The sequence below is a fragment of the Phascolarctos cinereus genome, unplaced genomic scaffold (assembly GCF_003287225.1).
Source record: "Phascolarctos cinereus isolate Bilbo 61053 unplaced genomic scaffold, phaCin_HiC Scaffold_8;HRSCAF=390, whole genome shotgun sequence".
NCBI lineage: Eukaryota > Metazoa > Chordata > Mammalia > Diprotodontia > Phascolarctidae > Phascolarctos > Phascolarctos cinereus.
In genome coordinates this window covers 21,488,847-21,508,093 of record NW_027556291.1, presented here as the reverse complement: position 1 = coordinate 21,508,093, position 19,247 = coordinate 21,488,847, and the positions used below count along the sequence as shown (strand labels likewise).

Sequence of the window (19,247 nt, the reverse complement as noted above, 5' to 3'; positions counted from 1 at the left end):
AAGGCTGAAGGTCAATAATGAAATGCATAATCAGAGACATCAGAAGAATACTACCATGTGGCAATACCCTCACTGTAACATTTGAGAATTGGTCTTTTTCTAAGAATGAGGTAGAATAGAAAAAATAGGAGTGGGGAGAGAAGAACTACAATTCAGTAATAGAAACTATTTAGAAAGGAGAACCCACAATAAGTAGTTCTAGATGTATGATTTTAGAATTAATTCGCCAAGGGATATGGCTTCTTACAGTAAAATGTGGCAGTCTTGAGGAAACATGTTGGTATTGGGTTCAGGTCATACTAGAAGACTAGTGTTGCTCTATCCAACTCTAAGATTATATAATTAGAAGACATTGTGTAGTACTTATGTCTCAAGCCTTCCTGTAAAAAAAAAAAGACCCTTGCTAAGGTGTATCTAACTCGTCAGGTACGCTACGGCCATTTTTCTATGATGAAATGTTACAGTACATCTCAAAAAAGCTGTCATGTGGGTTCTTTAAAAATAGCTCTACTGTGCCTTGATTTCTTGCGATTCTAAAATTTTGTAAGGAAAAATCAAATGACTAGGTGTTTTTAATAAAAATACTATGCCTGACTTTTTCATTATTGCTTGAGCTTTTAGGAAATTTCTAGGACAGAATTTATGTTCTCATGTAGGAATTCATGGACACATTAAAACGGGAACATGTGTTTTTATTGGCTCTGAATGTGTTTTGTTTTATTTTATTTCATTTTATTTTGCAAGTTTTATTCAACCATGGTTCCCTCCAATCTGCTGAAATGCCACTGAGCTTAATCCAAAACAAGTGTTGTTCCGTTATTATGCAAACATCTTTTATTTGTTTATTGCAATATTGAAGGGAGCTGGTTTGTGTAGAATTAGCCACCCACATATCCTAATTATTTCTTCTCTTGCTTTTTCTTTGGGGGATGTATATCAAGTCAACATATGATAGGCTGCATGTAATCACAGGAACTACTAAAAATGTAAGCTTTTGGAGTTTGGGAGCTTTCCTGGTGTTTGTTTTCATATGTAATTGGCTGAGCTCTGGCATGTTGCTTTCTGTCTTTGGAGATTTAATGTGGGTGGACTGCTTTTCTTCCTTTTAACTTCCTTTAATTTAACTTTGTTATCTTAAAGGTACCTAAGGGCCAAGGAAATGACTACAATTTAAAAATGTTTATTAGCAATTGAATTTCAAAGAAATCTTGTTTCTCAAAAAAAAAAAACTCCAAAAAAACCAAACCCCACCATGTTTTCCAATCTAAATCCATAGCTTGGTTTATTTAAAATATTAGCAAAACAGTTTTAAAACAGAAAACATAATTAATATCTGCTTTCCTTTCAGTTACTTTTTTGGGTTCATCAAGAAACATATAACCTGCCCCTCTCTGGCATGACTGCCATGAGGGGGCAGTATAAACATGTACAGGTTCTTGACATTGTAGAATTTTAGTCCCAGAACAGACTTTAGGGGCTGGGTCTAACGGAGTCAGGCTATCAGATGTCTGGCTCCAAATGTCTCAGCCTCACTTAGTTGTCTGTTTCTTTCTGTCTGAGAAGGGCTTGTTTAACAACAAGACAGGGACACAACCTGACTCAGGGAAAATTTACCAGATGTTTGCTTAGATAAACTGGCGAATATGGAGATGGTCAAAGAGTAGCGCTACTTTGTCTTAGAGAAGATCAAATGTATTGGGCTTAAAGGAGGAAAATCAAGCCCCTTTGGAGGACTGGAGATAGTGATGACTTGAACTGATTATCAGGTCTATATTTCTTCAATGTATAGTCCTTCTTTTTATGTGAAATTTTTATCTCTAATCAGAACATTTTACTGTACTAGGCATATGTGATTTTCACCTTAGCTATAGAGTCTTTTTTTTTCCTGAAGAACAATGTGCTCCAAATAACTAAGACTCTTGGCCAGTATCTTTACAAATGAAGAAAGGAAATAAGCTAATGAAAGTTAAATGCTTGAAGTTAAGTCATTTATCCTAGGTCTTAAAAGGAGTCCTATTTTGCAAATGCAACTAGACAATGCAAATGATACCAGTAAAATGAAGTTATGTTGCTTCTTAGGGTTCCTGTCTCTTTGTATTTAACTGACCTTTGAACAATGAGTAGAACTTGACAGTGAGGAAGGGGTCCAGACTTTCCAGGCAGAGAAATAGCACAACCCTAAAGATATGGAGGCAAGCACAGGCAAGATACAGGTAGCTAGCTCCCAGCTAGAACTAAGTGGAATCGTTGAAGACCAAGGATTTTCCATCTTATCCTCAAGACCATGGGGACATCGAATATCTTTGATCCCAAAGAGAGTGACATGACCAAAATGGTGCTTTCAGACCCTGAGTCCAGTGGCAGTATAGAGAAAGGACTGGGTGGGATGTTGAAAAAAGAGTTTTGCTATAGGTGACTCCTGCAGTAACTGAGGAGTATGCAGTAATAAAGGACTGATCAGGAGGGTGGTGACCATGGAAATGGCGAGGAGGTAGTATGAGAGATATTATCCCCAAATACATAAAAACTGCAATAATATGTGGAGGGGGGAGACCAAGGGGAGTCAAAGATGACTTTGGGGTTTGCAAGTTAAGAAAATGGTGCTATCATTGCCATACTTAAAGAAATCATAAAGGTGGAGATAGGTTCAAGGTGGGGGATGGTGAGAAATGAATTAGTTTGTTTGTAGACACACTAAATTGGGAGAAATTGAGAGCTTTTATATTGTTCCCCATTTAACCATTTTATTTAAGATGGAGAAAAAAATGAAATGAGAGAGTTGTTAACGTGAAACAAAAATATGAATAGAGGCTAACGTAACTAACCATTTTTGCACACCAATATTAATTAGTATGACCCAAGAAAATGTTTATTCCATACAAATTGGAGAAGTCACAAATATTTATTGTACTTAAGAGGTCTTTGGGAAATTTTAGTTTCTTTTTTATTTCAGTTACTGAAACTATGTGAAAGTCAAATTATACTGTATTTTATTTCATACAGTTTTCTTAATTCTACAGGAAAGGTACCATTTTCTGTTTTAGTCAATTTTGAAGCTAAGGCATTGATTGTTCTTGTAAGGAATAATTTATAGTCACCAGATTGTTGGTTTCTCTTGGCTGAAAAGTTTAGGCAAATGCCCAAAGGCAAACCAGATGTTTAGTTGCAGGCTGTACGAACCAAAAAGGACTTGTCCCCTTTCCATGTTCAATTCTAAGTATGAGGCATGTGTAATGTAACTCTCCTGGACTCTTTGAATAGCATCTTAATTGATCTCATTGCCTCCAGAAGTTAATCCTTCGTAAAAGCACCAGATTTAATCTTCTAAGAGTATGACTTTGATTATATCTCTCCCAATTAAAAAATCTTCAGTGGTTCTCTGTTACCTAATATTCTTAGATTGCCATTCAAGGTCCTATACAATCTATGCTCATTCTGCCCTTCTAGCCTTATCTGCCATTATTCCCTAGAAGTTTGGATTCTGTGTTATTTTTAGGCACATGCCACCATTTTCCATCTCTGTGCCTTTGTATGTTTATCTCTTACTAAAATATCCTTCTCACTCTCTCCATCTGTTGAGATCCTTCAGGGTCCAACCCAAATGCTACATCCTTTATTAAGTCTAGAAATGATCTTGCCTTCCTTTGAACTCTTATAGTTCTTCATCCTTCTCTTAAGGCACTTGCCTTGGACTGCTTTGTTGTGGGAATAGCTTACATCTCTAGAATACTTGGCAGCTTACAGACTACTTTCCTCACAATAACCTATGGGATAGATGGTGCAAGTCTTATCATCTCTGTCATATCCCCTATTATTCCTAGATTGTCCCTCATTCCTTATCATCCCTATCACTCATCATCGCAGATTAGTAAACTGAGCCTAAGAGAGTGTAGCCCCTTTAGGCTATTATTATTGTTGTTCAGTCACTTCTGAGACTTCGTGACCCCTGTGGACCATAGCACACCAATACTGTCAGTGGAGTTTTCTTGGCAAGGATACTTGAGTGGTTTGCCATCTCCTTCTTCAGTGGATTAAGGCAAATAGAGGTTAAGTGACTTGTCCAAAGTCACACAGCTAGTAAGTGTCTGAGACTGGATTTGAATCCAGGTACTGCCCTTTTAGCTGGTAATTAGCAAAGCTGGAACTTGAATCCACATCTCTTGACTAGAAATCTGATGCTTTTTTCCATTATACCTTAACTACTTTGCTAGATAATCAATTTCTTAAGGGTTGGTGCTATATTTCTTCATCTTTCTCTATATCTCTTGAAGTGTGTATCACAGTGCCTTAAAGATAGAGAGTGGTGGTCTGGAGTCAGGAGAGGCCTAAGTTTGAGTCCCTTAGCAAGTCACATGACTTTTGGGAGCCTTAGCTTCCCTAAAGTGAGGCTCATTGGGCCTCTAATGTTCATCTCATATGGATAATATAAGGATGTATGTGCTTATAGATACTTAAGTGCTTTCTTTGATGCTACAAAAGAATACGTGTAAGGTTTGTCCCCAATTCTAAATATTAAGTATTCTTGGAATTGGATGGTATGGTGAAGGAAGGAGCAAATCTGTGAGTGGGGCTGGTTTAGCTCCTTCTGAGCAGAGCTTGCATGTCCCATCTTGTCTAGTAAAGCTGACTTTCAAGTGGCATTGCAGCTCAGCGGTAAGTAATACCACCACTGGATAATCCCCTCTGTTAAGGGATGGCTAAGGCTTATGGCTGCTCCTCATGTCTTGGCCCTAAAACTACACTAGGTCCAGCTCAACCTTAGCTCCTCTGAGATTGGGAAGGACCCAGGGGAGGCTTATTTATTTGGGTGGTAGAGCTGCTTTACAGAGGTTGTGCCAGCCAAACAAATAGTCAAAAACACTGAGCCTTCTTTTCATTCTTGTATAAGTTTGTGAGTTGCCAGAAAGAATGAAGCTAAGTCCTCTTGGCCCATTTGCTTATCTCTTTGTCAATGTTTGGAAGCGCTTTGGTTTTATCCACATTTCTAGATTTATTGGCTGGAAACACAAAGACCTATTTCATCCAGAAATAACCCCAGTCACTAGCTTGTGTGTATTTTGTGCTTATTATTTATAATTTCACAGGAGTGGGAAATGGCCCTGGACTCTAAATGTACACATAGTTTTGACATAAACATCACTGTCCTCAAAAGATGGAAAGAAGATTAATTTGGTGAGGAAATTACCTTTGATTATTAGCTGAATGGATGTTCAGTTCACAAGCATAAATGTAGGTACTAATGGGAGTTCTGCTATAGCTAGACAGGTTGGATTGTTATCATTAGAGATCAATATGTATTTTGTTTGTATTGTTCCTTTGCACTGTGAATCAGTTACAGAATATTACACTGTGTAAAAAAAAAGTCTAGCATGTGGTTGATTTTTACAGAAATTCTTGGAATCCAGGTTAAAACCAAATATAATTAAATACTGGAAGAAGGACTGGAAACCTTTCAGCTATATTTGAAGCAAAATCTCTCCAGGCATTACATTAGCACAACCTATTAATGTAATATATGTGCTAAATATTTAAGTTGGACTTTTGAAATTAAGAAAAAATAAATTTATAACCTGACCAATACCTAATTTGATGAGAACATCTTATTTGTAAAATTAGGAAAGGCACTTTCTACATTTAAAGTGTGTGTGCCTTAATTACTTGCACATTCTGGGCAGCAGTTTTTAAGTCCCTACCTCATCCAAGGTGTCTTTTTTCCCTTTTTCTATTTTTTTGGACAGCAGAAGGTGAAAGAGTTTGAAAATATTCCCTTAACTGAATATTCTTTCCACTGAACTTCCCTTAATGCTTAAGAGGAAAAGAGTGCTGAGAGTGTTCTGCAATAGTATTCTTCCTTTCTTTTGGTTTCTGGCAAAGGACAGAAAAGGAAATTGGTTCTTGATAGAATAAGGACATAGGATTTAGGATTTGAGAGCTGAAAGGGACCTTAGAGATTACTTGGTCTTACTGTTGATGAATTTAGGGCATTTATCGACTACATTTTCAAATTTTCCTGATATTAACAAAAGAATACATTCTTATTTTTTAAAGTATAAAATTCTGATATCAAAAACCCAGTTAAGAAATTTACAATTACATAAAGATGTCAACTGCAATGTCCCATAGGATTATTCACTTAATCAAAATGTTGACGTGGATAACTACTATCAGAGAAAAATCAAGATTCACCAGAAAACTTGAAAGATTTGTCTAAGTTTTCTGTATAAGATGTTGTTACTTATAGGAAGTAAACTAATACTGGGAGTTCTCATGAACTTTTTTGTTGGGAAGCTATTTTTCCAATAGTAACTGATTTGATTAGATTTCCTTTCATTTTCATTTTTTTTCCTTTTAGAGAAATGTCTTGATGCTCAGCTAACACACTCTCTCTGTATGTGTATATATTCATATGTAAAAATATCAGCAATATCTGCTATCATAATACTCCAAAATGAGGAAATTGGAAATATGTATATTTGTACGTGTATAATAGCAAACCTATTGAAATAAAGCCTTCTCTTTTTTGTGGACTCCATTTCCTGCAGTTTGGAAGGATGCAAGCCAGAAATTATGAGGGGCCATGGTCAAAGAAAAGAAAGCTGAGAGAACATGGTCCTCTGTACACTTAGACTTTAGGCATCCTTGACAGTAGCAAATTAGTGTATTATTTGGGGCTCTAATTTAATCAAATAGACTTACTCATTCAGTGTTTTACATAAAAGCAGTTGAAGAAATATTGAGTCTTGAGGATTTTTCCCCCTATGGCAGCTAATTTATTTTTTAAGTGTTGGTAAATGAGTTTTCTAATTTTGTATTCCTTTCCTCCAGATGTGGGAGCAGGAAGCAAAGCTGCATCTGTATGCACATGTGTGAACATTGTGAGAAATTTTCTTGCAAATAGACTGTCACAGTCACATATTATCATGCTTGGTTTGGATATAATATGCTTCTGATTTGCTTCCAGTGTCAAAATCTGATAACATTTGAAGGTTCTAGATCATCAGCAAAGGCTGGTGTTGGGGAAAATCTAGGCTGGGGAAGAGAGTATGATCACCAGGATAATCACAAATCCTTGAGTAAGAAAGGTTAATAATTAGGCATCAGCTGTCTCTCTGACCATTTGCCTGTGTCAAAGAACTTATCGTTGTGCAGTTGTAGAAGGGTTTAAGTTCAAATTTGGAAATCAGGCAATAAATTTCATAGATTGATTTTGTTTATTTGTCATAGTAAAAATTGTTCTCTGAAGAATGAGACTGAAAAATGTAGTACCAGGATAGGGGTGGGAAGGTGCTAGGATAGGAGAGTAGTTCATCTAGTGAGAACACTTAGGCTTATAGATTTAGAATTGGAAATAACTTTAGGGGCAGAGGGAATTGTGATGGGTGAGTAATAGGAAGCAGGTATAGCCTAGCTCCCCATGAAACCCCACTGGCAAAAGTACTAGAAAATGTAGAAAAACAAACTCTGATCCAGAAAGCCAAGAAAAAGTTGCAGCAAATCATTTTCTAGCCCAGGGTGGCCTGGGATGACAGACAGAGTAGTCTGCAGATACTGAGAACAGGGTCTGGCCAAAACCATGCTGTACCCAGGGACTAAGAGAGGTCTGAGACTGGACATCAGGGTAGGAATTACTGGGGTAGAAAGAGATCCCAGAGGATCTCTAAACTAACAGAGTGCAGGTCAAATTAGATCAAATTACCACTACCAAAAATGAAAAAAAAAAAAAGGTGAATTCACAATCAATGAAGAAAAAAATAAAAGCAATTATTAAGAGCTATTTTACCCAACTATATACCAATAAAACTGACTATCTGAATGAGATAGGTATTTACAAAAATATAAATTTCCCAAGTTAACAAAATACAGAGTGCTTAAATAACTACCATAGAAAAAGAAATTGAACAAACCACAAATTAACTCTCAAAGGGAAAAAAAAAAAAAAGAACAGGATCAGATGGATTTACCAGGGAATTCTATCAAGCATTTAAAGAACAGTTAATTCTAATACTATATATGTTGTTTTTAAAAATAAGTAAAGAATGGGTCCTATCAAATTCCTTCTATGGCACATATATAGTCTTGATACCTAAACCAAGGAGAGTCAAAACAGAGGAAAAAAAAACTATAGACTAGTATCTGTAATGAATATTGATGCAAAATTTTTAAATAAAATAATAGCAAGGAGAATATACCAATATATCACAACAAGCATACACTACGACCAGGCTATATATGCTAAGAATGCAGGGCTGGTTCAATATTAGGAAAATTTTAAACATAATTAACTGTATTATTAACAAAATAATAAATATCATAATGATTTCAGTAGATAAAAAAACTTCTGATATTATACATTACCCATTCTTGTTTAAAACACTAGAAAGCATAGGAATAAGCAGAACTGTCCTTAAAATGGTAAGTAGTATTTATCTCAAACCAAAATCAGTTTTTATCTGTAATGGGGACAAGGTAGAAGCTATTCCAGTAACATTAGGGATAAAGCAAGGATGTTCATTGTCACCAATACAATTCAATGTTTTACTAGAATACTATAGCAATATTGAACAATACTTTTACTATAGCAAAAAAGACAAGAAAAAGAAATTGAAGGAATAAGCATAAGGAAATAGGAAAGAAAATCACCTTTTGCAAATCATATGATGATTAACGGACAGAACTCTAGAGAGATAATGAAAAAACTAATAAAAACAATTAACAACTTTAGCAAAGTTGCAGGACATAAAATAAAACCACAAATCATCAGCATTTCTGTATATTAGCAATAAAGTCCAACAGGAAGAGATTAAAGGAGAAATTCCATTTAAAATAACTACAGACAATATAAAATTGGAACTTGGGAGTCTACCTGCCAAGACACAGAGTAGAACTACATGAACACAAATACAAAACACTTTTTGATTTTTTTAGATTTTTTTTTGTTTTGGGGGGGGTTTGTGAGGTAATCGGGGCTAAGTGACTTGCCCAAGGTCACACAGCTAGTATGTGTCAAGTGTTTGGTCTGAGGCCGTATTTGAATCCAGGGCCTCCTGACTTCAGGGTCGGTGCTCTATCCACTGCACCACCTAGCTTCCCCTACAAAACACTTTTTGTAAAAATAAAGACAGATCTTAATAATTTGAGAAATATTAATTGCTCATGGATAGACTGAGCCAATGTAATTAAAAATCACAATACTACCTAATCGATACCAATCAAACTACAAAGAGATCAAAGAAAGAGGAAAATTATCCATATGTACAAAAATCTTTAGAGCAGAGCGTTTTGTGGTGGCAAAGAATTGTAAGCTGAGAGGAGTTCCCATTAATTGGAGGAATGGCTGACAAAGTTATAGTATACAGAAATCATGGAATACTATTATGCTTTAAGAAATTATGAAGGAGGTGGGGCAGCTAGGTGGCACAGTGGATAGAGTACCAACCTGGACTCAGGAGGAGCTGAGTTCAAATCAGGCCTCAGACACATAACACTCACTAGCTGTGTGACTCAGGGCAAGTCACTTAACCCCAATTGCCTCACCAAAAAAAAAAAGAAAGAAAGAAAGAAACAAAGAAAGAAAGAAAGAAATGATGAAGGGGATGATTTCAGATAAACCTGGGAAGATTCATAAGAATAATGCAAAGTGAAATGAATAGGACCAGGATGATAATTTATGCAATAATAACGATAATATAAAGAAAATATCTGTGAAAGACTTAGGTACTCTGATCAATACAATGGCCAGCCACAACTCCAAAGGACTAATGTTGAAACATGCCATCTATCTCTAGATAGAAAACTGATAGACTCACATTTTCTTTTCTTTCTTTTTTTGGTACATAGCTAATGTTATAATGTCTTTTGTTTGACTTTACATATTTGTAGTAGGTTTTATTTTTCTTACCTTCTCAGTGTATGGAGAAAGGAGAGGTGAAAGGGAGAAAATTCAAAACTAAAAATAAAATGGAATTTTAAAATATTTTCTAAAAAGAAGAAAAAAGGAAATAACCTTAGTGGTCATATAGTCTAACTCTTTCATTTTCTAGATGAGGAAACTGGGGTTCACAGAAGTTAAGTAATTTGGTCAAGGACTCACAAATATTAAATAGCAGAGCTGGGATTTGAACCCAGGTCTTCTGAACCTAAACCTAGCATTCCTAAAGTCTGAGCAATGGTGCAGATTTATATTCTGGGTTCTGAACGTCCTGCTTTTAAAAGGGCTCCTCTGTTAATTTTTTGTGAGTCATTTTCCATCTCTGGACTTGAATTTATTTCTCTGGAAAATGAGTCTGGACTAGATGAATCTCTAAGTTTCCTTCTAATCTGGATAATATCCTATTTAGAATTTACTGTTTCCCTCTCGATAGTTTACAATATTTAGAGATTCTTCCTGTGGTTTCCTTCCCTTGATTTTCTGAGAACTTGGCAAAGGTATTCAGTTCCAAATTTCATTGAAGGTCAATTTTTTTTCCCAAATTTCATTAATAGATGACAAAAAGTCTTCCTGTGTTTTAATTTCCCTTCCTTTTTCTAAAGTGCTTTTTTCCTTCAGGTTTTGAGTTTGGGTGGTTAGTTTATGAAGTTTTGTCCATATTTTTCTCAAGGCACTGCCTTGTAAAGAGTATGAGGCAATTTTCATGTCACTTGGTTTCTGATGAACGTCACACAATTCAAATGCCTTGCCAAACCATCTCATTTTGAGCAAAACGATTTTGGTAGATGAATTAACTGTACATTCTCTTGAAGATTCAGAAACTAACCTTATAATGAGCTATGGAAGAATAAATTGTATTGCATTTTAATACTAAATCCTCATGAATGTTTTGCTACAAGAGAAATATTATATTAATAGCAAAGGGAAAACAGCTCTCTTTTAAAAAGTACATAAATTTTTTAATAAGAGGATTTGTCAGTCTACCAAATGAAAACCATAAATCTTTCACAAGCTAATCTCCTCCAGTCTTCAAACTGTGCAGCTAATACAAGGAAACAGAAAATCACATAAGACTTCTTTCCCTGGTAAAAGTGTGGAATGAAATAAAAAAGCTTCAAAGTGATGTGTGTGTGTGTGTGTGTGTGTGTGTATACGTGTGTGTGTGTGTGTGTGTGTGTGTTCTGGCATACCTACAAATTGATTTCTTTTCCCTTCTCAAGGAGAATTGACCTCATAGCTAGATTTTAATTTAAAGTGATGATAAATAATTTAGTGTGAGACAAGTCAAAGAAAGGGACTCATTGTTTATGGTTGAGGTCAGGTAAAGTGTGAACCCTCGGGAACTGAACATAGTCCATTCCTTTCTTGACTCCACCTGTATCTATCACTTCTGCCTTCTTAATGAAGTATGTACTGGAAAGACAACATCAAAGAGGCAGGATGGGGTAGTGGTAAGAACACTTAATTTGGAGCTAGATATAGGCTGTAATCCTAGCTCCTTCAGTGCCTAGTTATTCATTTCAGAGTAGTTCACTAAAATGATGCATGGCACAAGAGTTGGAAGGAGGCCATAGAGATCACCTAGTTTAACTCCCCTCTCCCATCTCATACATTGAGAAACATGTTTTGAAGAAAAGTCACTTGTTCAGAGTCACAGTAAGCAATAGAATCTGGATTTGAATCTAGGTCTCATTTGTAGAAGGTCTTGAATGCCAGAATATACTAGAAGCAGGAGTTTATGTTGTAATTCTGTGGGCATTAGGGAACCACAGAAGATTTTTGAGTAGAAGAATGATATGATTGGAATAATAGGCTCCAAAAGGTTACTCAAAGGAGTAGGATGCATTGGGGCATCTCTCATCTGTCAAATGGGAGTAATATCTTCCCATCCACCTCACAATGATATCATCAGCAATGTTATTCGTAAATTGTGAAGTCCTCTATAAAGATGTCCTATTAATAGTACCCATTATTAGAGAGTTTTCTGCCAGCACCTAGGATGTTATGCCACCAACTCATGCCCAATGGAAAAGACTGAAGAGAACAGGAAAAGCAATTAGAGAACCACTTGGAAAACCATCTGCAGTTTTTAGTCGAAAAAAAAACCCCCTAGGTTTGAAAAGAGGTGGTAGTGGTGTTTTTTCTTCAATAAAATTATATGGTTAGAATTTGCACTAAGCTCCCCAGGAACAATTCTTTGTCTCAAAAGCATTGGATGAAGCTGACGTTCCATGCCCTCACCTCATCTGAGTGACCCTTTAGTTTAGGAGTGAAGGAAGGCCCCCCTCTCCTGAGCCAAAGCAGGGAGTGTACTGTAGGAATCACTGAGCCAAGCTTTTCCTCTCGGGGCATTGCCAAATAAACTCACATTTGATTTTGCTTCCCTAGCTGCTGTTTTTGGTTCTTTCTCTTTTCCTAGTTAAGTAATTAGTTGTTACCATGGCCTTTTAGCATCCTTGGAAGGAAAGTTAAAGTTATCCTTTTCAAATTAGAGAGTCCATTCTCGGTAGTTAAAGCCTGTCTCTTTACATTTCAAGGGATATATTTTTAGTGTCATAAAAAATAGTAGTAATTTGGGCTTCCTCTGGAGAAACTAGAAAATGTAACAGAAGATCTCTATGAGTTCAAAGCTCATGTATAACTGTGTTTAAGCTTTTATTACACTAATGGATTATAAATTCTTCAGCTAGATTGTCAGTTCTTTGAAGTGAGAGATTTCCATATTTATCTTTGCATTTTTCTCAGTGTGTTACAATGGCTCATACATAACTAGTGCATAATAAATACTTGTTGACTTCGACAAGGCAGAGCTGTGCTGTCTAGGTCAGGCCTGAAGACAGAATAGCCCTGCCAAATATCCACAGTGAGAAAAAATGAGCAAATTCATTCATTAAGGTCCTTTCACACTTCTCTTGAGGCATTGTTGTTGCTGCTGCTTCAAGCAGCTCTGCTTAGATTAAAGCCATTGGTGCCCATACATAAAGGAAAATAGTTTTGAATTTCCAAAAGCATGTTTTAATTTCACACATCTTGCTCTGGACATCAGGAACCCAGAACCAATATTTTCATGTCCTGGAACTTGTCATCAAGGTCATAAGGCCTTCCTCAACTAATAACTGTCCTTCACAATAAGAGCTACCAGAGAGCCCTGATTTGTGACCATAGACATCAAAGTCCTACTCCCATTATGGAGGTGCCTCAGGGTTCTAGAAGATCATGCTGGGAGGGCAAAAGTTTTGGCAGAACATATCAAACTGGAAAGGCTACACGTACAGTCTCTATGGCAGATACTTTGTTTAAGGACCTAGCAGACTGGACACAAAGTGATGAATTTTTTACTCACAGCAACTCTCTAAGAGCATCTTATGTCATAGGATTGCAGTCTGCATCAGTGAAAGGAATTAATCTCATCGATGAAATCACAAATTCATGAATTATTGAAGTACTGTAAATAGCTGATTTTATTACATAAAATGTGTGTCATCATGACATACAATGTGAAATAATATCTTTTTGCAACATACCAAGTTAGCTGTCTCTTGTTCATGCCTGACAGGTAGAGTAGGTAGTTTTTGCTTCTTTATCTCACCCTGAATCTACTGATAGCTGAAATGTCTCCATTAAAGATTTATTACTTTGGACTAATCTTTGTCAGACTAGAAAATTGCAAATACTTCAGTAAATATTAAGTAAAATATTAATTTTTTAACACTTCTTAGGGCAAACAGGTTTCTTGGGGATAAGAGTTAGTCCCTAACATCATGTCAACACCAGGAGTATGGATTAGGGAAAGGGCATGGCTAAATTATCCAGTAGATGCATAAACAGATAACTGACCATTCCTGCCATTCCATATCAGCCACTTGCATCTCTTAACCTGGTCTTTAGCCTCTTATGAAAAGAGAAGAAGCACCATTCCATCATAACAGTCTCCCATTGCTGAAGTGAGGAGAGAATCATTCCATCAAATTTCCTGCCTGGTATCCTTCCTTGGGGGAAAGAGAGTAGCATTATTCCTTCTGTTCCCAGTTCTTGCTCCCTCATTTGAACTGCCCAAGGCTCTGAAAGAACTCCACCCTGAGGTCATAACTCTATTAACATTGAAAATCTTTCTGAAATTTTGCCCTAATGATTAACACATTCCCCTCTGGTCATACCCTACCCATCTCAGTGATTCTAAACCCCATAAATCATCATTCAAACCCTATTCCCTATCTTCCTCTGCCTAATTCCTTATTCCCATTCACTTTAATCCTTACCATGTCCTTATTCCACTGTGCCCTCTGGAATGCCTATTTTATAGGCAACAAACTCGCTTTCATCTTAAATCTTTTCCTTTTCCACCTCTTCCATCCTCTGGCTCTCACTGAGACCTGGCTCCTGCCTGATGAGACAGCCTCCCTTTCCAGCATTGGCTGTACTTTCACTCATCTCCACCCCAACTCACTGGTCAAAATGAAGGAACTGGGAAACTCCTTGGTCCTCCTTGCTGCTTCCAAGTTCTTCCCCTACCACCATCATTCAGTAACCTCCTTTGAGGTTCCAATGAGGTTTACTCAATCAGTATCAACCACCCAATTAAAATTCTGGTAGCTATTGTTTACAGACCTCCAGGGCATTTCCCTTCTTCAAAGAGTTCAGTATCTGGCTCACAATCTCTCTCTTCTCCCCACCTCCTGCCCTCATACTAGGGGATTTCAATATAGATAGATAGATAGATAGATAGATAGATAGATAGATAGATAGACTGGTAGATAGATAGGTAGTCCCTCAGATATCCCCAATCCCCCACTTCCTCAGCTTATTCATTTCCAATGACCTACTCCTGTTCTTCATCTCAGCCATGCACAAAGATAGTCATACCCTTGATCTTACCATTACCAACAAACGTACCACTTCCATGTTTATGAACTCTGAAATTCCCTTATCTGATCACTATTTATTGGCATTCCACCCCTCTCTCTGCCTTTCAGTACCTAATTTGACCTCAGTACATCATACACTCCTCTCTGTCCTCCTGTTCCCCTCACCCCTTTCATGGAATGTAGTAATGTAGAAAGAACCTCTTTCTCCCATGTCGTAATATATTAAAATTTTTGATTCACCTGGAGGTAGGGTGTTGCCAGATTCTGTCCACAATGCCTCCTGTCTGCTTCTTCACTATTACCTCTACCATATTTCCACTCTTTACCCCTGTCTCCTTGTGTACATTTAAAAAGAAGTTTCTTGTTGGTCATTCTTTGGTCACCCTGTTGCTATTGCTGTCCTTGACTACTGCATTTATTTACTCCTCTTGCATGTCTGGTTTTGGGGCCATTGGAGAGAACTGAACTCCCTCTGTTCCTTAGTTCTTAGACCCAACACTTGATGTTTAGAGCTTTGCAAGTGCCAGTGCTACAGGATTGTCTACCTTGGCATCTGCTCAGCTGGTGTTATGGGGTTATTGGCTTGTCTCTGGCTCTGTTGGTGCTACAGAGTTGTCTATCCCACAGTAGCAGGTCAGAGCTTTGCACCACTAGTGCTGCAAGGTTGTGGCCCCCAGCAGGCTTGTGGTCCTAAAGGGTCATAGCCTCCTGGCTGGCTGTCACAATCAGGGCAAATTTCTGCAACCTGGAGCTGGAATCTCTACAGCACTGGAAAGAGGGAGGGGGGAACCAAGTTTGGGGGTGGATTTTGTTATAATCCTGTGGCGTGTCCTTGAGTCTGCTAGTACAGCCTAACTACTGATAGTATGGGAAGTAAAGAGAGGTGATGAGTAAGGTGAGGGTTGGTCGGCATCAGTTCATGGGGTTTGGAGGGTTTTTTTAACCTTCTTTTGATTCCAGATGTGTTAGACAATGGAGACGGTTGAATTTGCTTTATCTTTGTCATGTAATTTCTGTTTTGGAGAGGCTTGAGAGGTTGTGGGGATCAGAAAAATGTCTAGTTTTCCATCTTGTTGCTTGTGTGACCCAGAAATTGGTAAAATCATTTTTCATTGCTAAATCATTTACACTTATAAAAATGTTGCCATCAGAGTGTCAATGAAACCAAAATGCCTCTCAGAAAGGAAAATCAGAAGCAAGGAGAATAAAAAAGGAGGAGGCAGAGGACACCTAAGATGAATGTAAGATAGTGTGCTAGTAGAAAGCCATGGCCTAGAAATCCAGAGGCCTGGGTTTTAATCCCAGGGCATGATCTCTTCCTCTTTCTGAGCTACTTTCTGCACCTATAAAATGAGGGGTTCCTAAACTAAATGATCCTCTTTGGATTTTCCAACTGTTTCAATATTCTGTGATTCTAAGTCCCAATATTTCTGGAGGTAGACTCTCATACTAAAGGTCTGTCACTGTGTTGAGGTCAATGCCATCTGTAATAGATTTCATACAAACACACAGACACACACATATACAGAGTACTTATCTTTTGATATATCATATACTTAAAAAATGTCTACTTTAAGCCCATTCTTCTTTAAACTTGTTTCCTTCCTCTCACCATCATCTCCACCCCAAAACAGAGCAAGAAAATTTGGGTAGTGTAATTGATCATGGAATCATATATGTAGAGCTAGAAGGCACCTCAGAACCCAGCCTGCTTATCTTACCCTTTTATGAACTAAATACTTGATTTTAGTGTAGAAACTCTGTGACATTTATTTTAGATACTCAGAAATGTGGTGGGGTTTTTTACTTCCTAATTCTCAGTTATGTTCTCAGTAGGCAAGCTTGCCAGGCAGGTGAGTTCTGTATTTATTTTCAAGTCAGTCTATGGGAAAAATGAATGTAATGACTGAAAATCACTGTTTTCAAAGTACTTATATTCTAGTTCAGTGCTTCCCAATCTAAATTGTGCAGCAGACCAGCAAAATATTTAAATTCTTTACCATGAACCACTATGCCCTCTTCAGCCTCAGCATGGTGGCTTTCCCAGTTCAATGAGAATAGCTTTTTGTATATTATGTTCCTCCCAATTTCCATGGAAGAATGTGTTCATCCCTTTAGCACACATAGTTTCTAATGTATTAAATTTGGACACCTTCATTCTTGAGGCTGGGAAACCTAGTCCCCAGTCTCTGTGGTTGTTTGTTTTTCAGTCATTTTAGTCCCCCATTTGGAGTTTTCTTGGTAAAGATACTGGAGTGGTTTGCCATTTCCTCCTCCAGTTCATTTTATAGATGAAGAAACTGAGGCAAACAGGGAAAAGTGACTTGCCCAGGGTCACACAGCTAGTAAATTTCTGAGGCTGATTTGAACTCATGAAGATGAGCCTTCATGATTCTAGGCCCTGCACTCTAGCCACTAAGCTGTCCTAGTCCCCGTGGTATATTTGTGTAAATTTGAGTCTTAACTATTATTTTGATTTTGATTTTGAATGTATGATATATGATGTATAATGTGTCATCATCAGTACAATCTGGTTACATGTGCTTTTTTTCTTTTTTTTAATCAGTCGCATTAATGTCTTCTCTTTTTATAACACAGACATTTTCCTTATAGTTTCCCCACCCCAGTAGAACTCTCATTGGAAAAAGTTTAAAAATGAGTAAGCAAAACTAATACAGCAGTGACTATACCTGACAAAATATGTGACATTTGGCAACCATGGTCCCCTACTTCTCTGTGATTTATGTATATTTATATCCCTTACGTTATTATCGTCCTCTATGCAGATGTTTTCCTTGTTGATGCTGACATTTTTCCAACGTTTAGAATCATGCTGAGATCCTTTTTGATGGCTCTCCAACCTCCTTGTTTAACGTATTCCCTCTTTTCTTTTGTTTCTTAGGCCAATGTTGACCAGTGCAAGCAAATTGATCCTGGGGATGAAGTGATCCAAGTTAATGATCAGACTGTGGTAAGTAGATTGAGTTTTATACACTGTCCACTGTGGATGGAATTGCTTATGTATAGGACAGGAGATATGTGGACTCTAGAACTGGAAAGGACCCTAGACAGCATCTAGTCCAATCCACTCATTTTACACATGAGGAGACTGAGGCCCAAAGTGACTTGCCTAAGGTCATTAAAGTAGCAAGTAGAGGAGCTAGGCTTTGAATCTATTTCGTTGAATTTCCAAATTGCCTACCTGTTCCAGAATACTACAGAATAGGAGGATACCCATTGAATTGATTTATGTACTGACCATACTGTTCAGGACTCAGGAGTGCTGAGACTCTTCTGTTTTGAGGAAGCTTAGGGACACTAAGGCAAGATCAGAGACAAGCCAAGACCACAGTTAGCCAGCAGAAAGTCATCTGTCAGGACTGCTCTCAGATGTCAATTTGAATCATAGACAGGAAAGAGGTGGGGCTAGGAACCAAGTGAACCCAGACCGGTAATAAGTCAGACTCAGAAACCAAGCATAAAAGCAGGCACAGGGACAGTCTGACTTGCTGGTGAACTCTTTAGACTTCTTACTCCATAATCATGAAAATATTGGTTAATTGGAAACTATCATAGGTATGCCAATGGCCAGCATTTGATACACCAGGTTGAGGGAGCAGGGCAGCAAGAATTTAGCAAACTAAAGCAAATGACTTTGGATTTCAACATTTCAATTCATGTATCCTTTTTTCCTTCAATGGAAAAAGCTGCCTATTTGTAAAGCCATACAAACACTCCATCATCCATTCAACAAATGTTGATTAAGCAAAAAATCCTTGTTAAGTAACAAATACATATTAATACTTACCTTGAGGGGCAGCTACATGGCACAGTGGATAGAGCACCAGCTCTGAAGTTAGGAGGACCTGAGTTCAAACCTGGCTTCAGACACTATAACACTCACTAGCTGTGTGACTCTGGGCAAGCCACTTAACCCCAGTTGCCTCACCAAAAAAAAAAAAAAGTACCTCAAGCTAGTCATGGTGCTGAGACGTGGTAGAAAGCCTTTGGCCTCCATATCCATTTTATTCTCACCCTCTGAATACTGCTACAAGTGCTCTGGATAGAAGGGAATTTAAGAAACACTTCCACTTTCCAGGTTATCAGGTCCCCCCCTGTTATTTGGGGAAATGCTCTTAATCTTTGCAAAAGCACAGCAGAGACAATTAAAATGATCATTCTGCCTTCTGCTGCATCAAAGGACTCAATTCAGCTTGTTTCCACAGTTTATATTTACTCTCTTTTCAATCTAGGACTGCTCCTCACAGTTTGGAATGGGATAGTGAGTTACTTGGTAAGGATTCTTCAGAATCCATAAGGACAACAGAAAACAAGATACACTGACAGCTTCTAGGAGAATCTAAAGTTTTAGAGACATGAGCCACATATTTTCACAGTCTTCCATTTTGCCTTTCCTGTTTTTTTTAAACTGTTCAGCCAAATCAGTAAAACAG

General features: G+C 37.5%; 1 protein-coding gene across 1 annotated transcript in view; it reads left to right on the top strand.

Annotated features, from left to right (window-relative positions):
• Positions 1-19,247, top strand: part of LOC110193009 (connector enhancer of kinase suppressor of ras 2-like) — a 556,515-nt gene that overhangs the window by 302,557 nt on the left and 234,711 nt on the right. The window contains exon 8 of the mRNA XM_078147936.1: positions 17,696-17,764. Coding sequence (XP_078004062.1) covers positions 17,696-17,764 — 69 coding nt within the window. The remainder of the gene's footprint in view (positions 1-17,695; positions 17,765-19,247) is intronic.